General features: G+C 43.8%; 1 protein-coding gene across 1 annotated transcript in view; it reads left to right on the top strand.

Annotated features, from left to right (window-relative positions):
* DPH5 (diphthamide biosynthesis 5) overlaps nucleotides 1-24,882 on the top strand; it is a 386,494-nt gene that overhangs the window by 147,068 nt on the left and 214,544 nt on the right. Inside the window, exon 3 of the mRNA XM_044085749.1 lies at nucleotides 17,136-17,244. Coding sequence (XP_043941684.1) covers nucleotides 17,136-17,244 — 109 coding nt within the window. The remainder of the gene's footprint in view (nucleotides 1-17,135; nucleotides 17,245-24,882) is intronic.

Below are 24,882 nucleotides of genomic sequence, written 5' to 3'. Positions count from 1 at the left end.
TCTTTGAAAAACAACTTACTGTATCAATGACATCTCACTATCCAGTGAGTCTATTATCATGGACCTGGGTCAGAGGTTCCCTCTCCATTGATCACCATGTAACACCTGTAAATAGAAAATTCTTCTAAATCTCACAGTTAATCACAAAGGGCATTTCATCTAAAACCAAGGATGTTAGTGTTTCACTGTACTCTGCCATGGTTATACCCATTATAGCATTATATAATGCGGCCTTTGGTATGTGTCTCACTAAGCACATCAAAAACTTGAAAGTCTGCAGAGGTGTCTAACAAACAGGATCAAGGGCTCCAAAATTCTTACTTATCAAAAAACTGTAGAATCAATATCCCTGCATTCATTGTCTTATATGCTCTTGAGGCAAGACTTGTGCTTTGCTTTCTGTGCTTTCAAGGACCCTATAATCCAAGACCTCCTTTTTCTCATTATATGAAGTAGTGCAGCCAACACTAAAACAGCAGATCTGAATTTCTGTTAAGTAATAAACAAAACTAAATGGATAGAGAGGTTCCTTATCCAGTGCCTCCCATTGCTGTGGAATAGACCCCCCCCCTTACATTGAATGCAATGTGACTCCATGTCGTCCTTCTAACATAGCTTGGATAAAAGGATGGGTGCCCTAAAATACATTTTCGAACTTGCAGGCTTTGAGTTGAGGATTCATTCCACCTTGGGACCAAGTCAGAGGAGTTCTTCAGACCACTCCTCCGTAACACACAGCCTATAGGCATCTTGACATGCAAGGGGTAGCAAGTCCGCAATCAAACAACCCTATCTCAACTAGTGGCTATGATGGCTTTCTGGTGATTTCTCACCCACCATCCTCACATTACTAATATTGAAGGGTGCCAATGACCTCTGTTAGTGGGTTATCCATCTACTGCTGCATATTATGTGGGGAGGGTCGTGTTCATTAGGGAACACATCACCGCTCAGTATATGGTCAACCCTAACTGACATACAAATGAAAGTATAAAACAAGCCATGGTTGCAAATAACCAACAAGTGTCAGACCTACATAATGCTTCAAACTGCTTAATTAGATTAAAGGTAGCTGAAGTGGCATCATTTGTGAAATGCCTCACTACAGTTTCTGCAAATCTTGTTATGGAAGAAGCTATAGTCCACAGGTCATAGATCAGTGATTTCATAACGCAAAATGGAAAAATGAACGATCAGATGCTGGTGGCCTAGTGAGGAAGGAGGATGGATGTTGTGCACAGCAGGACTCGTGCTCTGGATTCTTCCAAAGTGATGAATAACTTAAAACACAAAAATAGTATTACAGCAGTACAGTTGTAGGAAGAACTTGCCATAACAGTAGATGTTTATCATATTGATCACTGCTGCAGTAGTAAGTTCCCAAAGCTTCAGGGCACCTTCTGCGCACCCAAACTGTTTGGCAGCTTGAGCAGAGCTGACTAAAAGCGAAGTTTGGGTGCTGAGTCTTTCAAAGCTGCTTCTGAATAGTATGCTCCTCTAAGCCTTTTAAGGATTGACAATCGCCTTGTGCTGCTCCTTTGCTGGGCATATAAGTTCATTTGGGGGAAATCTTTCCATTCAATAAATTCTATTTTTTTTTACTTTTTTTTTTATTTAAAATTGTTTATTGCAACTTTACTGAAGGGGAAAGTAGTAGTAATTTTTGAAGCGAGGAGTTTGTGTTTTAATGGACTCTCATGAGACTGTACTTTTAAACAGGAACACTTTTATTAGTTTAAAAGTTGTTTAAAGTAAATGAAAACCATTTTTCTGTAAATAAGTTGTGTTTGTTTTACTTTGTGGGGCTGGAAGTGTTTTTAAGATCTTTTTTACAGTATTATTCTGTGAAAAAAGTGACTTTTAAAGACTTATTTTTCTACCAGCATTTGTTGCTTGTTTTAGCCAGAAAAGAGGCACCATTGTTTGCCTGACCTTGGAACAATCTGTTGATCACACTGTCGCTCCTTCTTCCAGCCACAAAAAGAAAAAGTTAAGCAAACATTTTATGCTATCACAGCAGGCTAGAAGTTTGCCTCAGCCACAGGTAGGTGACTCTGCTGTGGCCATTAGCTGTACCTCAGACCAATCCTTTTATCCCAGATTCTTTAAATGTAGCACCTACACCCACTGTAGACTGGGGGTTAGCCGTGTCCTCTGTGGCTGTTGGGATCCCCTCAATGCGCAAGGGAGAACCACTCTTGTTGGCTCTGGTAGAGGGAACAGGGAAGGCTTCTCTGTTTAGTCAGAATATTGTGCCCATTCCTCGGAAAGCTGCTGTTGCCATTAATAACACTGTCCCATTTTTCTCATCAAAAAAAAAAAAAAAACTAAGCATGTATCTACTCTTCCTCACATATCCTTAGAAGTTGCTTACTGGGTCTGGCTCAGGGTTTAATTCAGGCTGTTGGTCCTACTTATAAAGTAGCTTCTGGTAAAAGAAAGAGTGATGCATCCATTCCAGAAGAGATTCAAGATTCTCAATCCGGACTGGAAGATGAAGGGATAGATGCAGGGTTTTCTCTTCAGATTTCTGATTCAGACTCTGATGAGAGCTGAGTTTCTGATATTCCCTGTGGAGGGTTCTCTTTCTCTGATACTTTTTCTGGAATGTGCCAGTATTTTCAATGGGAGAACAGTGAGGTTTCTCAGTCCATCGGAAGACACTTTGAACTGTTACAGAAGCAGTTTCCAGAACCTGCACCCATGCCAACAGTTCTTTCAGCTTTGGAAAAAGTATGTTTTACTGCCTGCAATTTTCCTGACAGTCAGCCAACCTCTAAAAAGACAGGATGTGTACAGTTCCTCAGTCTTAAGCACACTTTCCAAACCTGATCCAGCAGCTATAGCCTGCATTAATCCTTCTGCTGCTAAACACATAGTTAATTCCAGTTCCGCTCTTTCTGATAAGGATATGAAGACTCAGACTTGCGAGAGATGCACTTATATATCCAAATTAGAGGCCACGCACTCTCCAGCCAAGACAGGAATAGCTGGTTAAGAGGAGAAGGTCAACACTTGCACCACACCACATGGAACACACAGCCTCCAGAACACACACCAGCACTGCTTTCACATAGAAACACAAACCACACACCCACCTTCGTGGAGGCTCTCAATAAAAATCTACCCAAACAGCAGAGGCCTCCAAGGCAGAATCTCACTCGACTACCACAACACAACACTAATCATGAGACATATAACTCTCATAAACAGTGTGCCACTCAACCAAAGCCCCTAAGGCAAAACAGTATGCCCAACACACTAGTCATCAGTGACTCGATAGTGAGGCACACTGATGTCCCACTCACTAGGTTGAATAAGGAGAAAGTAACATTCAGCTGCCTGTCAGGTGCCAGGATCTGCCATATAACACACGTACTCAAAAACAGGTACAAATATGACTCTGTTACTGTACATGTGGGTGTGAATGACCTGAGATGTACCTCCCTGGACTACATGAAAAGAGACATGGAGGAGCTCTCGGATTATGTAGCCCAGGCAGGTATGACCCTAGCCCTGAGCAGCATCCTACCATTACCCAGAATGATACCACAGCACAAGCAGAAAATTATTGATTTCGACAATTGGCTAAGTTTCTGGTGTCATTCTAACGGGATTTAGTATCTATCTGCCTGGGATGACATGATTGAGAGATCTCGATGCTTTGCCAGAGATGGCCTGCATCTGTCACCCTGGGCTTCCAGATACTAGCCAAGGCTCTTGCCACCCCTATAGTGCCTTTTTTAAGTGGTGTTCCAAAGACCAAATTACCACCATAACAGCTACAAACAAATGCAGTCTGAGGGTCATGCTGCTCAACTCGGTGCTCAAAGTCTAAATACCAAAATGCACTTGCTCGAAGCACTCCTTAAATGAAGAACATCGACATTTGTGCTGTAACAGAGACCTGGTTCAAAACAGCAGAAAGCACCCCTGCACTACCAGGCTATAACTCATTCCACACCTTTTGGCCTCAGAACTTTCATCAAAGCTCCAAAGGTGGTGGTGTTTCCATATTCATAAAGGATGCGCACACCTCCAGACTGTAGCCCAACATAACACATCAGAGATATTTCAGGTGCAGCTAACATTGTAAGATCGTGATTATATAGGTCCCCAACCATGTCCCAAAACTCACACTATTCGCTCCTAAGCACCCTGGAGAATATTAGGGTCCAACCTAACACTCTCATACTGGGTGACTTCAACTACCCCTCCATTAAATGAGGAAAGTACTGATGTACCAGTACACTTGCCCAATGTTTCCTGGAATTCATTAATTCCAATGCCCTGGACCAGCTCGTTCTTACCCCCACTAGAGGTAGCAACATCCTTGACCTGGTCATTACTAACATGGGCGACCGTTGCCCTACACCAATAGTCCACTTCTCCCTGGTTAGAGCCGACCACAAACTAATCACCTTGGAAATCTACATCCCTCCCACCCCACTCGCAAAGGTAACCACCCTGAAAAACTTCTCCAAAGCTAACTTTGAGCTCCTAAAAACTGAGGTGGCTAACTTCACAGCACCCATGCAAATGGAAAATAGTTACATGACCGCCGAATCATACACCAGTGCACTGTACGAACACGTATACAAATGCATGGATCTTGCCATACCCAATAGAACCAAGACGCTCTCCTCCAAAAAAAGGAAGCCAATCTGGTGGTCCCCTGCCATAAACAAACTCTACCACAGAAAGAAGAAACTGATGCGAAATAATGTGAAGTCCCAAAACTGGAAAAACTCCCTTATCAGCCTCAAAAAAAAGTTGAGATCCCTCATCAAATCCTTTAAAGCTAGCTATGAAAACAGAATTGCAGCAAATAGTAAAGACAACCACAAGGCCTTCTATAGTTATGTACAGAATCTCCAGGTGCAATACCCATATTTGCTCTGAGCTACTCCACAATGGTACCTCCTATACTGAGCCAAGAGATATTGCCAATATACTGGCCGACAGATGCAGTGCCAATTTTAGCCCCCCCAAAGGACCAATCAAAATACCAGTAGATTGCCAGGCACCCAGTATTGCTGCTGCATAGGTTAAAATAACACTGTCCAAGGCCAAGAATACAGCTTCTATGGGACCTAACAATATACCTGGCTGTGTTCTACATGAACTACAGAGTGAAATGGCACCACACCTGTGTGCCCTGTTCAGTCACAGCCTCACATCAGGCTTTGTCCATACCGAATGGCGCACTGCTACAGTCATCCCTCTTCACAAAGGAGGAGCGACTACAGACCCTGGGAACTATCACCCCATTAGCCTGATGAGTCTGATATGCAAAGCTATGGAATGTATCATCATGGATCTAATAAACAAGGATATAGGGAATCTCCAAACTCTGGATCCCACACAGTTTGGTTTTTGAAGGTTAGATCATGCCTGCTCAACCTGGTCGACTTCTTTGAGTCAGTCAACAGAGATGTGGATGAAGGCAAGGTGGTTCATGCAGCCTGCTTTGATCCGGCCAAGGACTATGATACCATTCCCCACTCAAGAATCATAGAAAAACTAACTAGGCTAGGCATCAACCCCTGTATCACTAGGTGGGTTGCAAATTGGCTCACAGAACCCCCAGTGTGAAAGTAGCTGACTCCAAGTCACACTGCTGACCAGTCACGAGTGGAGTCCCACAGGGTTCAGTCCTAGGTCCTCTCCTGTTTGGTATATACTTCTCTGAAGTCCAGGCTAACACAAAGGGACTCTAGCTGACAAAGTTTGCAGACAATTGCAAGTTGGGAGCTATTATTAACTCTCCAAGTGATGTTGACATCCTGCAGAAAGGCCTCACTTAGACCAACGACTGGTGTCAGAACCATGGCCTTAAACTCAATGCCAAAAAAATGTGTTGTCTTCCCCTACCACATCGATGGTAGTCCACTGAACACAAAAAGTGTTGTAAGAGATCTGGGAACACAGGTTGGCAGCAACCTCTCTTTTGACCACCACATTCCACTGTGGTTAGAAAGTCCTTCTATGTGGCACATCTCATTACTAAGGGTTTTGCATCCAGGAAGAAAGAGATCATTGTCTCTCTGATGTTCTTCGTGTTTCACTGTTGCAGTCATCACACTTGGGTTAACATGCCAGGGATAACCCTCAGTCGGCCCGAATACCAGAGGCTTAGTATTTCTGTGTCAGTTGCTGTTGCTCCAGGACCGACATTGGATTGTCAGTGGTATAAAATCAGGCAGCCGACACCATTACATCAGTCTTTCTTGCCGAGGAGCCCGAAGCAGAAGCTGTTCGCACGAGTGCCGGTTGACTGCTACCTGAGTTTTCATTTCCGAATTGAAGTTGAAGTCTTCTAAAGCTAAGTACCCCGATGGGGATCCTTTTTTCTTGCTCTAACCGATGTCAGAAAAAGTTGTAGCTAGATATTTTCGCTCTCAGTACTTGAATTCTGATATGGCTTTGGTAAACCATCCGACTACCAATCTTCTGAAAAAATGTAAGGATAAAGACAGAGACAGATGGCACAGGTCCAAAACTGCCGATGACGCTTCTGTTAAGCTAGTCGTCAATTCTCCGGTCCTCAGTAAGATGCTTTTGCAGCCCCTAATGCCCATTTCTGTGGATTTGCAGGCCGCTACAGAGACCCTTTCGGAGTCCGGTATGCCACGAGATTCTTCTTCGACTAAGGATCCTATGGATGTCTCTGCTTTGGATGGGTCCGGAGCTGCTGAGCAGGCACCGGCTTTGGAGGAAGTTCTTCGCAGTATAGATACTCGGCACAAACCAACGACATCTTTCACATTTTCAGTTCTTTCTAAAACTACCGAGTTTCTGAGGCCCAGGGTACAAACTACGCCCCAAAAAATGACGACCCAAGCTCAGGCACCTGCTTCCATGCCTCAATCTCAAATGCTTAAAATGGCGGAATACCTTATTATGCTGATTAGGGGAAGCAAGGCTACCCCTTCCAAAAAAAAAAAAAAAGAGACTTGTCCCCAGTAGTTTTATCTGAACAGGAGTCCGATGCTTCTGACTATGAAGACATGCAAGCCCTCTCTGCTTATGAGGATTCTGATGCAGAGGAATCCATTCCTTCTGCCTCTCCACCTGAGGATTTTTCATTTGGTGAAACCCTACATACTTTAAGGGAGAATTTCCAATGGGAATGTCAGGACTATCCTCAGTCAAAAAAGAGACTCGGGGAATTCTTAGATTTACCACAGCACAGACCTTTAGCCATTCCTCCTGTCCTGGATGTTGTGGATGATGTTTTTATGGAATCCAGTTTGACTCTTGACACCCTTCCTCCTGCTCCCAGGAAACCGGACAGGTACTACAGAGTCCCTGACTCTCACAAATTCCCTGACCCAGAGGTCATCTCCCAAGGACCTAAAGAAATTAAAGCAACCTCCGCTAAGAATCCCACCCCCTCAGACAGGGATTCCTGAGCTTTAGACAAATGGGGTAAAAAAGTATACACCTCTGCAACTCTTGCTATTAGAGCACTAAATTGTCAGTTTCACATGCTGAAATAGCAGTATACCATGGAACTCCTCAAACAAAAAATTATCTTCCTTTCCTGCTTGTGCAGAAAATAATTACAAGAGCTTATGCATTCTGCAAGCCAAGTTACTAAGCACACCTTGCAATGTGGCTTTGATGGCCTAGAAGCATCTTGTAGGGCAGCAGTCACTGGTTCTGTCCTTTTGAAGGCATGCTTGGCTTAAGGAACAGACCTTGCCAGACCATGTCAAATGAAAATTATTGGACACACCATTGAACAAAGACAATTTGTTTGGCACCAAGGCAGAAGAGTTCTTAAAAAAGATGGAAGAAGATGCTAAATCTGTGCAGACAGTTAGACATTTTACAGGTCCAGCCTCGGAGATTCATTAGGCATCGCCCCTCCAAGCACTGGTCCTTTCTGGCCCCCTCTAGGCCAGCTCATCCCAGACCCAGGGGAGAAGCAGACCCCCCCCCCCCCCAGACAGCAGTCCCAGGGAATGCAGAGATCTAAGCAATGTAGTACCTCCTCTTCAAAAACAGGAAGTGCTAAGCCACCCACTTATGGTAAGAACTCACAATGACTTTACCACCTCCACCCTTTCCTCCCACCTGCTTTTGCCCCTAGGAGGAAACTCTCCTTCCATGCAAACAACTGGGCCTCTATTACCAACAACTGATGGGTCCTCAACATAGTGTCCCAGGTATACAAAGTTTATTTCCACACTCTGCCAACCCCAAAAGGGTCCCCAGATCTTCCTCCAAACCAGTGGACAGAGACCAAAAAGCAAGTCCTTTCCCTGCTCTCCATGAGGGCAATATGGCATATTCCTGCAGGCCAGACAGGCCAAGGTTTCTATTCCAGACTCTTCCTAGTACCCATAAAAGAGGGCACCTGGTGGCCAGTCTTCGATCTAGCCATTCTAAACACCTTTCTGATGATACCAAAATTCAAATTGTTCACCCTCTAGCAGCTTCTATGCTTTCCAAGGATGCTTGGTTAGCCACCCTAGACCTAAAAGAGGCCTACCTACACATCCCAATCAGGGAATCTTGCAGGAAATGCAGGATCTATGCACTTTCACTTCTCTGCTCTTCCCTTTGGCTTATCCACTGCTCCCAGAGTTTTCATAAAATGCCTGTCTCCAGCCATTGCGTTTTGCAAACAAAGAAATATTCAAATATACCCCTACTTAGATGATTGCCTGTTTCAGGCAGAAAGTCAGGAAAAGCTGTTACAGCACTTGACCTTTGTAAAGGACCTGCTGACCTCCCTGGGGTATACTATCAATGAAAAGAAATCAAAACTAGTCCCCACATAAATAATTGTATTCCTGGGAGCAAGCTTGGACACAGCATCCCAGATGGCATTCCTTACTCCAGAAAAACAAGCCTACCTGACAGACTACTTCTCTCAACTAGCCACCAGAACCCACTTATCCGCAAGGAAAATCCTGCAAGCTGTAGGGTTCATAGCCTCCTGCATTCTACTCATTCCATATGCTAGACTGTATATGAGGAAACTACAATGGTACCTAAAAAGCCTTTGGTGTCAGCACTCTCAAGACCTGGAAACTATCATACCAATGATACCCTGTCTAAGGAAAGATTTTCTTTGGTGGGCAGCAGCATGTAACCACAATAAGGGACTTCCCTTCTCACAACCCCACACCAACCATACCCTCACCACAGATACATCAGACTATGCCTGGGATGCACACCTGTATGGCAGGTGCATTCAGGGCCCCTGGAGCCCAAATCAAATACATCTGTACATCAATCAAAAAGAGATGCTAGCTGTTCAGCATGCCCTGACAGCTTTCAGACCCTTACTCTCCCCGGGGCCTCTACTGATCAAAACAGACAACACCACAGTGATGTGGTATATCAACAAGCAGGGAGGGACTCACTCTTATCCTCTCTGCTGGCTCGCCATGACCCTTTGGCACACGGCCTCAGCCATGCAAATACACCTGCTAGCACAATTCCTGCCAGGCTCCCTAAACTCTCTGGCAGACAGCTTTAGCAGAAACCTGCTAGACCCACACGACTGGCAACCTCCCAGAAATGGGGCACCCCGAATGTGGACCTCTTTGCCTCCCACTCCAATCATCAGCTCAGCAAATTCTGCACCAGGGAACCTCACAGCAAGACCTGGAAAGTGGATGCTGTATCCTTCCAATGGGTAAACCTCTCGATCTATGCATTTACCCCTCTACCACTCATTTCAAGGGTACTGCTCAAAATAAGGGAGGAAAAACCAAGGGCAATCCTGATTGCCCCAGATTGGCCACACCAGCACTGGTACCCACTGCTGCGCAGCCTGTCACCCCTGCCACCATTGCACCTACCTCAGATCCCAACATTCCTGACCCAGAAGAATGGAGAATTCATGCATCCCCAATTGCAGACCCCCAACCTGGCAGCCTGGCTTATTCCTTGACCTCTCCTCAAGCTGCCAGCCTAAGCAAACAAGTCCTAGATGTTAAACTTGAGGCCAGATGCCCCAGCACTAGAAAATCCTATGCTGACAAATGGAAAATGTTTTGCACTTGGATCCAGGCTAAGGGAGCTGAAACAGCACAGCCCTCCCTACCTCTCCTCCTGGATTACCTAGCATACCTACTACACAGGGGTCTATACTTCTCTTCTTTTAAAATTCATGCCACTGCCAGCTCTGCTCATTACAGCACAGAGCCACCTCTCTTCTCAGACCCTCTCATCAAACAGTTCCTAAGAGGGGCTAACAACTTAAGGCCACCCAAAAGAACTCCTACCCAGCTTGGGACCTTAACTTTGTGTTGGAAAAGCTCACCCTACCCCCCTTCGAGCCTGCAGCTTCAGCAAAGTTAAAATTCCTCTCTTGGAAAACAGCCTTACTTCTGGCCATCACTTCAGCTAGAAGAATTTCAGAGCTACAAGCCCTCATGGCTGTAGAGCCCTTCATCATTTTCCATGCTGACAGAGTCTCCCTCAGGACTAACCCATCCTTCCTGCCTAAAGTGGTGTCCAGTGTGGCTCTCAACCAATCCATTCATTCGCCCACCTTTTTCCCAACCCACAAAACAAGGGGGAAAGGATTCTGCACTCTCTAGATGTGCACAGGCAGCTCAGATTCTATCTGGATAGGACTAAATCTTTTAGAAAAACTGACCAATTGCTAGTCAGCTTCGCAGCAGGAGCAGAGGCAAGGCCATATCCAAACAAACAGTCTCCAAATGGGTAGCACACTGCATTCATTTCTGCTACAAACAGCACAGAAAACCGCTCCCAAAGGGAATCGGGATGCATTCCACCAGGGCAACCTCCACCTCTGCAGCTTTTCTCAGAGGGGTCCCCACCAGGGACATCCTGGATGCTGCAACATGGACTTCTGTTCATGCCTTCACCAAGCATTACCACCTGCCTATCTTCTCCAAATCCAGGGCAGGCTTTGCCACCGCATTCTTGCAAGGCATCCTAGCCAGCCCATAGTCTTCTTGACTGCCTCCACCCTTTTCTTCAGCTTTGGGAATCAACCCAAGGGTGATGACTGCAACAGTGAAACATGAAGAACATAGTACAGTTGTGTACATTTACCATAAATGTAGATGTTCGAGTGTATTCACTGTTGCAGTCCTGGTTTCCCACCCTCCATCCCCCTTGTCTCTCTCTCTCTCTCTCTTCCTCTCTCCTTACAGGGAATTTTTGATATTTACTTTCTACTGGTGATGTTCTTACACCATATCCTAGCTCCCTATTTGGGGGCTCCTGACAGTTGGGGCAAGAAAAACTGATGTAATGGCATCGGTTGCCTGATTTTATACCACTGACGACCTGATGTCAGTCCTGGAGCAACAGCAACTGATGCAGAAATACTAAGCCTCTGGCATTCGGGCCGACTGAGGGCTACCCCTGTCAGGATAACCCAAGTGTGATGACTACAACAGTGAATACACTCGAACATCTATATTTATGGTAAGTGTACACAATTGTACTATCTCTTCCCTCATTAGGCCAATCATCTAGTACAATGCCCCATTTGGCATGTACCTCACTAGACACCTGCAACAACTGGAGAGACTGCAAAAGTACCTCACAAAGATGATCCTAGGCCTTAAACACTTGTCTTATATGGACAGACTCAAAAAACTCCCAACCATTCTCTGTCTCATATCGCCTACTTAGAGGTGATCTCTGCTTGACTTACAAACCCATGTCTGACCCAGCTCTGTTAGAAATGCTACATCTAAAGAAATCCCAATCCCTCCACACCACATGCTCCAGACACCTCAACCTCATTACCACAATCAACAGATCTTGCTGGAGGGAAAGGTTCATAACCCAGAGACTGCCTGTACTATGGAATAGACTTCCCATGCATGTCAAACAGAGCACCTCACTGGTCCTCTTCAAGAGAAATCTTGATGAGTGGGAACTAATGTCAGGTGGCCCAATGCCAGGGTAATCCTATGGGCTAGGATTGTAAAGGCTCCAGGGCCATTAGCGTAGTACACACCTATGAACATATTGATAAGTATGGGAAAAAAGTATATGCTTCTGCAACTTTTAATTTTTAGAATTTTGAATTGTCAGGCTCATATGTTAAGGCTTGTTCTGACTAATTGTGAAAGTATGAGGAATGTTTTATCTGTAGTTTTTTCTTATGAGGAAAACTGTGCTTTAAATATTTTTTTTGTTGTTAAAGTCACTGCTCATTGTTTACAGTGTGTGTATAACTCTGTTGGTGGTGCTTCAAATGCTATGACCAGTGGTACTGTTTTGGGGAGGTTTACATGGCTGCATATTCAAAATCTCCTAGATGTTAATAAAATGAGATTTGAAATTCTCGTTTCGATAGAGATTTAATTTTTGGCCTGTCTGCTGCAGAGGTGATCAAAAAGTATAATAAAAGAGGTAAGCTGATACAGAAAATCTCAGCCCTCCTTTTCTAAGTCTTCCAAGGGATTCTCTAACTCCTTATCCAGTCTTGGTAAGAAACAAAATAAACAGGGTAACCATTTGAAATGCTGAGACCCACTACAGTGAGTCCCAAAATGCGGAGACTGAATGGCTGAAAGATTGGACTTGAATATACTAAGTCTGAGATGCCATTTCTTGGAATATTCCCTTTTCTCCTAGGTATTGCAATTTCAGAGTTGGTATGTATAACTTTGTGGGGTGTGAGGCCTTTGCCTTCACATAGACAGGGTGTAAAAGGGGGCTTACCCTCCCACAAAAAGAAGTTTAAAGGAGAAGAGCAGTTGTTGAGATTCATTCTTCTCTGGGTTTTCAGTCTTCCCCCCACCCCCTGTTTCTCAGCACTTGGCATTTTTAGTGCTGTAATTTTAATAGGGAGCCAATAAACAGCCTCATCAAAACACAGGTAAACAAACTTTTAAGAAGAAATGGCAAGGGGGTTCCAAGAAGAATTCTGGAAACTTCCAAAACCAAGACAGTCCGATAAGTCAGAATGACTATTTAAGATACTTTGATGCCCCCTCCCACTGGCAGCCCCTATTTTTTCTTCCAGAAAGTCTGAATCTCCACTTTCCTCTTTGGCAGCAGATAGTTTTACATAAACTCGTCCTGAAGATCACTCATTAGACTTGCAGATGTCAGTGGGGAGATATTCCTCCTTTCCTGGGTGTAATTTCTCTTCCTCCAGACCAGACTATTTTATTTCCACTTGTCCTTCATCACATGCTGTTCCAGAGAGTGAAATAATGAATTTTCCATTCCCAGGTGGGAAAGGGGGTCTTTTCAAGTATGTTGTTTTGTTCAAGCATGTTTTAAGTGCCAAAGAAAAAAAGAAAATGCTTTGAGACCAGTTATGGGTCTTTCTTTCCTAAAATTTGTGATAGTACCCAAACTCAAAATTATGACACTTCACAACTTATCTCTTCTTCCTTATTCAGTTTTCTTTGTAACACTAGATTGAAAGGATTGATGTTCTTCATCTCACATTGCTGCAGTCCTTACATATGGGTAGTCCGCTGTCCTCGGTCGGCCCGAATACCAAAGTATTAGGCTGACGTCGGTCAAGGCACTTAAAACTGACATCAGGACGTCAGGGTACAAAGCATGACCGGCGTCATTTCCTCAGTCTTTTGCCGCATGGTCCGATGCAGAAGCAGCGTTGCAAGTGCCGTTCGGCGTTCTGAAATTTTTCGAGTTCGGAGTTTCAGACCGAATCCAAGTTGGCTAAGTACCCGTTGGGGAATATTTTGGTTTTTCTTGCCTCAGTGTATTACTGGATGTCAGAAAAGTGAATAATTGTATTTCTTGTGGGAAACAGATACCGCATAGGGATTATCATTCTTTGTGCATTCCTTGTTTGGGGCCTGAGCACGGCGTAGTCGGTGTCGCTTTGTGCTAGGTTTAATAAGCGCACTATTAGCGAAGGTTAGATTGTGCTAGGCTGGTCTTGAAGCGGTGCAATTATAATATGCCGTCGGATACTCCGACGCCCGCTTCCAGAAGCGCAAAGACAAAGCGGTTAAACCCAGGCAAGATGAGTCGTCCGTTCCGGACGCCCGGTTCTTTAGAGGCTTCAGTGGAACGGTGGTTCCGATGGAGGCTTCTCTGGAGTCTCAGGGGGAGACTTTGATTTTGCAGGATGTGGCCTCTCAAGAGGCAGATCAGGCTGAAGGGGCTTCTCAGGTTTCTGTACTCCCCTCCCTTCCCAGGGTGGTTAGACCCTCTCCTTCTGTTTCCAAGGCTTCTTCCAGAGGCAGGCCAGGTTTAGCTTCTGTTGGTGTCAGTCCTAGTTCTGCAGGGTCTGTGCCTAAGAAGCACATGCTTAAAATGGCAGAAGATTTGATTACTCTAATTAGAGGTTCTTTGCCCCCTCCTGATAAGAGGCCTAGGGTGGAGCCTGAGTTGGAAAGTTTTGAACAGGCTTCGGATGTTTCAGAATCTTCGGCCGAAGACTTGCAGGAGTACACTCCTTATTCTGAATCTGATGCAGAAGATTCCACTCCTTCTGCTTCTCCTCCAGAGGATTTTTCATTTTCAGAGACTCTTCATTCTATGAGGGAACATTTTAAGTGGGAAGGTCAGGACTTCTCTGATTCACGGAAAGGCTTAGAGAATGTTTGTTTTTACCGCAACATAGGGCCTTAGCTATACCCCCTGTTCTGGATGTTGTGCAAAGATGTATTTTCAGAGGCTTCACTTAATCCTGATTCTCTGCCTCCTGCCTGTTAAACCGGATAGGTATTACAGGGTGCCTGAGCTCATAAATATCTCTATAAGAGTCTAGGGCGGACCCAGAAACTATTAGTCAGGGACCTAAGGGTGTCAGGGCCTCTGTTGTAAAGAATCCGGTTCCTCTAGATAAAGAGGCCAGAGCTTTGGATAGATGGGGAAAGAAGGTCTATACATCTTCTACCTTAGCAATGAGGGCTTTGAATTGCCAGTTTCATATGTTGAAATATCAAAATTTTCTTCTTTCACAATTGAAATCTAAAGTGGATGCTCTGGCAGAAGGCATTGAGTGTAAAGAATTACAAGATTTGGTGCATGTGTCTGAACAGGTGGGTAAGCATTCTTTACAGTGTGGTTTTGATGCTTTGCAGGCCTCTTCTAGGGTGGCTGCCACTGGTTCAGTTCTTCGCAGGCACGCCTGGCTTAAGGATCAGAATTTTTCTGACCATGTTAAGACAAGGATTTTGGATGCTCCTTTGCAGTCTGAAGTGTTGTTTGGCCCACCTGTGGAGTCAGTCTTGAAGAAAATGGAAGACAAGACTAAGTCTATGCAGACTGTTAAAGATTTTTTGCAAGTTCAGCCTCGAAGTTTAGTAGAAATTGGCCTGCTAAGGGGTGGGCGTATCCTTCTTCGATTCTCAGTCTAGGGGTAGATCTAGGCGTGGTAGGGGCAGAGCTCAGAGTTCCTCCAGACCTAGAACATGGAGTTCACCTGCACAATCTTAGTGAGGGCAGGGGCCAGTCCTTTAAGTAAACAGGCCCAATGACCTACTTTTCAGCTGCCAGATCCTTCTTGACTGGCAGCACCTTTGGGAGGACGGTTGGCACTCTTCAAGGAAAATTGGATTTTATTACCCAGGACAAATGGGTATTGGATGTCATACACCAAGGTTACAAGTTTTATTTCCATACCTTGCCTCCTTTCAAAGGCATGCCAGACATTCCTCCTCAGCAAAGACTAGAGGCTCACAAACAGATTTCTCTACTACTTCAGATAGGAGCTATACAACCAGTCCCTCTGCCAGAAGTGGGCCTAGGATTTTATTCTCGCCTGTTTCTAGTACCAAAGAAAGGGAACACGTGGAGACCAATTTTGGATTTATCTATCCTCAACACATATCTGGACATTCCCAAGTTCAAAATGTTGTCGTTACAACAGCTTTTACCTCTGCTGGGCAAAGATCACTGGATGGTGACTCTGGATCTCAAGGAGGCTTACCTTCATATTCCTATCAGACCCAGTTGCAGGAAGTATCTGCGTTTTCGGGCTGGGACTTTTCATTATCAGTTCTCTGCATTGCCCTTTGGCTTATCTACTGCGCCCAGAGTGTTCACGAAGGTTCTGGCTCCAGTGGTAGCTTTCTTCAGGCTAAGAGGAATACAAATCTATCCTTATTTGGACGATTGCTTGATTCTGGCTCAAGGAAAGGATGAACTTCTTCATCATTTACAGTATGTGATGGCAGTGTTAAGATGCCTAGGGTATTCTGTGAACGAAATAAAGTCCAGTCTAGTACCCTCTCAGGACATGTGCTTTCTGGGTGTGAGACTGAATACAGCATCCCAGATGGCCTTTTTGACCCCAGACAAACAAAAGAATCTTTCTCTTTATTTCCATCACTTGTCTCGTCAGTCCAGGCTGACTGCAAGGACAGACCTTCAAGCCTTGGGGTTCATGGCATCTTGTATTCTGGTACTTCCCAATGCCAAACTGCATATGAGGAAGCTACAATGGTATCTCAAAATTGTATGGACACAACACTGCCAAGATATGGACACTGTCATTCAGATAATACCTTGCATTCAAAAGGAATTTTTGTGGTGGGCTCAGGAATGTCACCTAAACAAGGGACTCTCTGTGACCCGACCAGAGTAGTCAGATTCTAACGACAGATGCCTCAGACAAAGCAGGAGCTCATCTAAATGGAAAATGGGTACAAGACACGTGGCCTGCCAGACTTCAACATTTACATATCAACTTGAAGGAGATGTTAGCAGTCCAATTTGCATTGATAGCTTTCAAGGATTTACTTCTTCCAGGGCAGGTGTTGATTCAAACAGACAACACAACTGTCATGTGGTACATCAACAAGCAAGGGGGGACACATTCTTACCCTCTATGCAGACAAGCAATGATTTTGTGGGAGACTGCTTTCAGTTTGCAGCTAAATCTTCAGGCAAGGTTTCTGCCAGGAGCACAGAACTCCTTAGCAGATGTGTTGAGCAGACAAATCATGGATCCCCACGGTGGAAATTGGATCCTCATGTATTTCAGAAATTGACAGTGTTATGGGGAACTCCAGACATAGATCTGTTAAGCTTCTCCACTAAATTACCAGTTGCCAAAGTTTTGCACAAAAAGATTTCATCCCACAGCTTGGAAAGTGGATGCTCTCTCATTCAATTGGAGCAATCTTCAGTGTATGCCTTTCCACCCACTGCCTCTCCTCCCAAAGGTACTCCTGAAGGTCAGACAGGGCAACAACACACAGTGATTTAGTTCTGCGTGCAGTAAAGATGGGGATTCCTTACAGAGTTATCCATAATGCCTCAATAATGAATGCTGTAGGATGCTGTGGTCTGCAGGTAAGTCTTTGTTTTTTGCATGACTTATTTAGTGGTAGATGGTTTTATAATGCAGCCTTGAAAATAAAGTCGCCTTACTGTTGATGTGGGAGTATAGATGGGAGACAAGCTATTTAGGCAGTTTGCCAAAGTGCAGAAAGGTGTTTTACAAACACCATTTGTAAGCATAGTAATACTAAATTAATTGTGTACTCGGTATATTGAGGAACCTGGGGTAGCTGCACCATATTTCCTTGTGTATGTAACCTGGGGTAGCTGCACCATATCTCTTTGTGTCTTTAATTTGTGTATGTTTTCTATGTCTGTATGCAGTGCTATTTTTTTTTTGCTCTTCCACTAAACCTTTCAAAACAAGAATCTTGTGAATAACTGTTTTTTACAACATTACAGTGTAATTGCCTTACTAATGTGTTTTATAGGCAAGCATCCATGGGGTCGTCATTTACTGCAGGGAATCACAGAATCCTTTCTCTCCAGTTTTAGCACAAAAGCCTTGTACACATCTTATATAGCATTGAACAGGTTACAGCTAAGGCAACAAAAATCAGCAATGAAATTCAGACGGTGCCTATTGATTAGCAGAAGTAGCCACTCAGTGGAAGATTTTCATTGTGAGAAATTTAAACTATGCATCAACTTCGGTTCAGCTCATCTTCAGTTTTATTTGAAAGCGAAAGTACTAGCTCTTTTACAAAAGATTAAAGCAAATGGTTGTAAAATAGTACAATCTATAAAACAGAATATTAGCAAATACGAGATGTTATTTAAAATGCAAGCATTCTGAATAACAGAAAACGTAAAGTGATAGATTCAGTTGAATATTCCCATCACCATGCAGCAATCCAAACTGGTAACCCAACAGAATTGAAGCAAGAGAAATCCTAGCAGTAGGTCTATCCAATAAAAGCAGCAAATGTTTGTTCTACAGCTCAATGTGTTAACTAGGAACAAAAAATAGAACAACCAGACTGACAAGATGAGATGCACCAGGATAATCCAAGAAGAAATACAGTAAACTCTCAGTTAACCAGCACCCACGGGGATTGGTAGATGCCTGATAACTGTTGTTTCTGGTTGCTTGAGGGTTACTATTAAAAATAGGCCTGACTAATACTGTACCCTATACTCTTTGTTTGGTTTGATTTGTTCTCATGTTGGGGAGAGAGGTCATTTATTCCTATCTTCCTTTTTAAAACTCTAAAAACATAAGGTATGTTTCTGCAGTGGGAAAACAGAAAGTGCAGCACATGAAAATTGTACTGTATTTCTTCGATATTTTTTTGCCGGTTGCTTGAGTTCTGGTTAACTGAGAGTTTACTGTACATTTTATGATGACGATAGTTCTATCCAATATTAGGAGCAGCAAGTCCATGCATTCCATGAAAAAATGAAAAACACCAAAATAATTATTCCAATTAAAAAAATCTTGAGGAGACCAAAGAAGCTCCAGATGGGAAGATCACACAGAGAAGAAAGGCTTGTCAGTACAAAGTTGTAACAAAAAAGTGATGTAATGTTGCAGTGGCAGTCATAGACAAGTTAACTGACAAAAAAGTTCATTTGTGTAAGTTGCATTTGCCATAACAACAGATCTTTGAATTTGTCACTGCTACAGTTGTCCTTGGGCTATATGGGTTGTTTCCTGCCTACAGTTAAAACAACACAAATCCTGGCTTCAAAAGACGATACCACTCCGTTTATTTCAAATTAGCGCTTTCGTTTTAAACAGTGTTAAAACTTTTTCAGACAACAACAAATAAAAAGAAACCCTTTTTATATCACATTTAAAATCTGAACTAGATTATGATTGGTCTAAATATTTTAAATATGATATAAAAAGGAATTTTGTTTGTGTTTTATTCTTTAGACTTGTTTCCTGCCTAATAAACAACAGTTGGTCAGTCTCAAAAAGCTCTTCAGACCCCCATCACCACCCCTCTACTTCTTCACTCTTAATTGCTGGTTGACTGATCTTTAGGAAGGAAATCAGCAGTCAGAGTAAAGCTTTCTTCAGTACTTTCTTGCCCGTACAATGAGAGAAGAACCTAACAATCATGAAACAGCCAAACACTAATAGCAATAAAACATATAAAGCAGAAACAAACACTTCCCTACTGGGTGGGGGTAGTGAGTAATTTAAACATCACTGTTATAAGTAAGTGTAGCTTACATAATTGTACTGTGTTCATCTTTATCACTCCTGCAGTAGCCTCAGGCTATTTGGGTTGATTACCAAAGCTGCCCAACATGGATGGAGGAAGGATATGGATCCAGGAGCCCCACATAACACATCATAACATCATAACACAGTTTGACCTGGACCTCAAAAAGGATCCAGTTTGTAATGCTTTATATACAAGTGTTTCCAGTGGACAATGTAGCTGCCTCTAGAATGTTTCTAGATTCCAGCCCTTTCCAGTATGCCATCAAAGAGGACAAGGCTCTAATGAAATGTGCCTTGATATTGCCTGGAATGGATTTGTCATTGTGAGTATAACAAAAAAAACAATAGCTGAAGACACCTGGAAATTGACTGTTTATACAAAGGTTTTCCTTTTCTGCCTCTTGATAAGAAATGAATTTTGCAAAATCATATTATTCTAGTCAGTCTGTGGCAAGAGGGGAAACTGACCCAGGCTCAAAGTGTTGGGTAGGAGGGTTGTAATCAGCCGATCCCAATCTGTAATGGAACACTGGCTTTTTAAAGCTGATATTGCATTTGCGGGCAAACCTGAATGCTGTAGCACACCATATGTGGTCTAAACTGTGTATTTTTTTTTTTTTTTAACTAAAACCTGAGAGCTATAGACTCCATGCAGAGAAGGTACAAAACTGTAGCAACTGATGTTATGTTGTCCTATCTCACCTTCATTCTTGCTGGTTGGGTCCAGAACTGAGCATCGGTTCCGACTCGTCCTATTACTACAGCTCGAGAGCTTCCACTGGCTCGAGGCTGCACCCGATCCCATCATGCTTAGGGAAGATAACTCAGATCTTGTTTGCTGCTAAACTAGATCAGGTCCTTCTCAGTTGGCTCAAGCTAAGTGAAACACTTTTTGAATATTATTCTGTTATTTCTAAATAATTTGTATAAATATTGTTGTTTTGTTAATTGACAGTGGATTTATTTCTCAGCTTGTGGTGAATTCCTAAGTTTTTTGTTTGTTACCTTTTGTTGTGGCTGGCCGTCGCTTTTGTTAGGCCTACAACCCCCTATCCCATCCTCTAAACTTTTTTTTTACCCTTAACAAACCCGTTTAAGTTAGAGGGTTCCTCTTTCTTTCTCTACTTATTTAGCCAGTTTAAATTAGAGGGCCTTGTTTTTTTTCTAATTCTTTCCCTTCCAAAGAGGTTTTGTCGTTTAAGTTAGAGACGTCTCCTCTGGCTAGAGGAGATCATTGTATTAGTTAGAGACCTCTCCTCTAGCCCCTTTTCTCTTCCCTGCGTGACTGTAAAAAAAAAAAAAAAATAGAAGAGTAGCAGATATATATTTACCTTTACAGTGTGGTGTGTTTAATAGTTTGATTTGTTTTTGGTTGGTAGCCTTGTTATCATTATCATTAATCTAGTTTCCTGGGCAGTGTTTGTTGTTCTTTCATATGTTCAAGAAAGCAAAAAAGTGAAGCAGTCAGGCTTCAAAAAGTGTGATTCCTGTTCTCAGAAAATGTCGTTAACTGATGGATGCACTAGTTGTGTCTACTGTTTAAGTCCGGTACACCTTCAAGACTCATGTTTCATTTGTCATGGGTTCAGTTCTACAGTACTGCAGGAACATAAAAATAAACTTATGATCAGGGAATTGCTTCCGTTTGCTGAGATGGTTGAAGGGAACCAGACTTCTTCCAAATCATTTCAATCCCCAAAGTCTGATAGGTCAACAAAAATAGCTTCTTCTTCGGCTCCTGCTTCTGAGCCGGGTAAAAAGGTACCTAAGGATACGACTTCAGACCCGAAAGTTTTCAGGCCCGAAAAGAATACTCCTTTGGTTCCACCAGTTTCTTTGGAATCAACTAGAAGCCATATACGGAGCCGGTCTCCTCAGTTCCTTAGTCACTTATTTTACAGTCGGTGGCTCGTAGTGTCAAATCCTTGACCCAGTCCTCTCGATCCTCCAGAAGTCTGTTGGATGACAACGTGGAGCGGGTGGTCAAGAGGTTACTTCGGACTCCAGCTCTGACCAAATTCCTTTCGAGTCCTGCCCAAAAGGAATTGGAACCGACTACTGCTACTGCCCCTTCTTCTATTCATCCTCCGACCCGAGTGGTTTTAGAGCCAGAGTACTTGGATGTGTTTCTGGTGGAACTGTCAGGTCTGAGACTCACCCCATGGTTTTCAGTCAAGACTTCTGCACCGACCTCTTCTGTGCCATCTTCTGTTGAAGGGTCTGAGAGTTGACGCTCCCCCATCGGGTCCAGGGAGAAGAGGCGAATTGGACCCTTGTCAGATCTGAATCTGCCTCTCAGAGCATCAGTGCAGGTGAGTTCGATGCTTACATTGTCCTCAAAGCCCTCCCCCTTGGTACAGGAGGTGTTTCCTGGCTCCTCCTCGTTGGTACGGGAGGTGTTTCCTGGCTTTTCGGAGCCAGAGGCTCCCTCGGACCTGGGACGTGGTGCCTTCAAGGTGATGAGGAGTGTGCTGTCACCCCTGATGGCGCCGATCTCTGATCCAAGCACTCTTCCCCCAAAAGTGCTGGTGTCTGCTTGTCTACCATCCCTCCTCCAGTCGTACAGAACCAATGCCCCAGGATGTCCCATTGGGTGAGTAACTTTCTTCTGAAACCTCTCCAGAGGAACCCTCTGAGGAGGTCCCTCAGAAAAGAACATGTAAGAGGAAACATCTAGACTCCCCTGTGGAGTCTGTCACTTCAGATACAGACTTAGATGATTCAGAAGGGTCCCCACAGTCACCCTCTGAGGATGTCTCCTTCTCAGACATTTATTTATTTTACATTTGTTAACCGGGGGTGTCTGACTGAGCCGAAAAGGCCCCTTTTCAGCAGAGGCCCAGGGAGAAAAGCTCCACAAAGAAAAAATACAGACACATTTAATTAGACATGATCAGTATACACACAAAGTACAAGAGACATGTTTTTACAGTGGTATGCGGCACATAGACAGTTACAGTGGAGAGAACAAAAAAAATATTAATTTTAAAAATAAAGGTAATTAATAGATTTGTGGTGTACAGCTGAAATTTGGAACATAGGTAGAATACATACATAGTACGCAGGTACAATACATACATTGTAGATTAGCCAGTGTTTGTGAGTAAGATTGAAAAATATTATCAAGTGCTCTAGATTTAGTATGTATATGTTATCCGCTTTCACTAGCCTGGGGAGCAATCATGGCACTGCCAACTTTTCTTGAGATGTTGCCTGATGAGGTCTTTAAAGGAGGCTTTGAATAATGTGTTTTGAATGCTAGTAGGGACAGAGTTCCATTGTTTAGCCACTGAACTACTATATAATGCATCTCCAAAGCTATTGTTGCTGTTGGTGATTTCTAGTAGTAGTTTGCTTGATGATCTAAGAGGCCTTTTGGCTGAGTGATGTTGTACTAGGTTTTTGAGGGCAGGACACTTATTGGGGAGGTAATAGATAGAATGACAGAGGCAGAGCTAATTGTAGTTTAGGAGGTTGGGCAGTTCAAGCCAGTGGAGCTGTCTCAAAGCAGTACAGTGATGAGTTCTATATGAGCAATTTGCAGCAAAGTGGGAAATTCTGTTATAGCAGGCTTCCATTTTACTTAGTTCAGTTTTGTAGGGTGGATAGAAGTTGGGAGCGAGCAATGGCTGATCTTGTGTTGTTGGTAAGAAATGGTTTGATACGGTAGAGCGACCCCAGTTTGGCATGTACTTTTTCAATAGTTAAGTTGAGATGACCATCACATTTTAGGTGGGAGTCTGTGGTTATTCCCTATAGCTTAGCCTGTGCCACTGGAGCAAATGGAGTAGCATTTGTGGAGTAGATAATGAATTGACTGTTAACAGTGTTTTTGTTAGAACTAGTTATAATCATAAGCTGAGTTTTCTTTGGATTGAGGATAAGTTGGGCTTTGAAAGGTAGTTTTCAACATCAGAGAATGCTAGTTGAGTTGTTTCCAGGAGGGTGGGAATGTTTTGTGCAGAACAGATTAAGGTAGTGTTATCTGCATGCTGAATTATAGATGCATGCTGTGTGGAGGTATGGAGGTCATTTGTGAAGACTGTGAATAGTAGTTGTCCAAAGATAGAAACCTGTGGGACTCCTATAGTTATGGGCAGCTGAGGAGAGAGAGAATTTTCCCATTTCACAACTTGGTACCTGTCAGTTAAGTAGCTTTGGAACCAGGTAAGAGTGGAATTTGATAGATGATATTGGTTTAGTTTGTTTAGCAGGATTTGGTGTGAGACTGTGTCAAATGCTTTGGACATATCCAAAAAAAGAGTTGATACTTGTAGGCCTTCATTTTTGAGACGGTTTACTGTGTCTGTAAAGCAGAGGAGGGCTGTAGTGGTACTGTGGGCAGGTCTGAAACCATGCTGAGTAGGTGACAGGATGTTGTTGTCTAGGAGATAGTTTAGCATCTGGGTATGGATGCATTTTTCTAGGATTTTGGCTAGGGGGGAGGGTAAAGCAATGGGTCTGTAGTTATTACGTTCAGTGGAGGGTCCCACCTTTATGTATGGGTGTAACATAGGATCTGAAGTAGGAGATTCATTTGTCTGCAACCTGTGGGTTTATGTGGATCCGAGCATCGGATCCGAGACCAGCATAATAGCTTTTCCTGCGCTATGGGATCCAGCTCTCAGCTCCTCCCTCACCCATAATGCCCTGCTTCTACCCTCATGACCCCAGATCTCGCTTTTGCCGCTACAGGACTGGATTTGGGTTCTTTGCTCTCAGCTAAGTGCTTGTATTTTTACCTGTTAAAACAGAAAGTTTTAAATTTTTTGTGTATTTTTGTGTGAAAGATTAGGTTTCCCTCTTTAATAGTTTTGGTTTGAGTTAAATTAAGTTTTTTTCCTCCCCTCGGCAGCCATTCGTAGAGTGTGTGTGTAGGCCTGTGTGTCTTTTAAGTTACTTTTAGTTACTTTAGTAGATTGGTGAATTATGGCTGATCAGCCAAAAATCTATCTTTCATCTAGTCGCCCCGAAAGTGTGGCCATATAAGCTCTCCGGCTGATGGCCACACCTTTCCGGTGTGTTAAGTGAACTGGGGGTTGAACACCTCACATCTGGCTGTTCCCATATGTGCAGGGTTCAACCCCAGGGAGACTTTCAGGGAGCGGAGGTCCAAAGCTTGTTCCTATGGTGCTTTTACATGCCAGACTCTCGCTCCTCGGCCTCCGCCTCGCTTCTCGGGACTACTGTGGCTACAGCTGATCCCCTGTGGCACCCCCTCCCCTGCTCCTGGGACTCAACCTCCTCAGCTTCTGGAGAGGAGAGGGATGCTGTTAAAAGGACGGAGGAGAAGCACCTGGCCACAAGCGGCGGGCCGAGACCTCTTGTTTCGGCCCGGCCAGGCCAAGCTGGCCTCCCGCCTCACCGATTATTGGTCGGTCTCCTCCTTCTCGCTCCGGTCCCCTGTGTGTTTTTCACCGGGTCCTGAGGAGGGAGGAGTATCCGATTCGTCGAGGCTATCGCAGGAGGCACTC

The sequence above is a fragment of the Protopterus annectens genome, chromosome 10.part0 (assembly GCF_019279795.1).
Source record: "Protopterus annectens isolate FY-2018-M chromosome 10.part0, PAN1.0, whole genome shotgun sequence".
NCBI lineage: Eukaryota > Metazoa > Chordata > Ceratodontiformes > Protopteridae > Protopterus > Protopterus annectens.
Note: the sequence above shows the minus strand (reverse complement) of the source record. Positions and strands in the feature narration are given on the sequence as shown.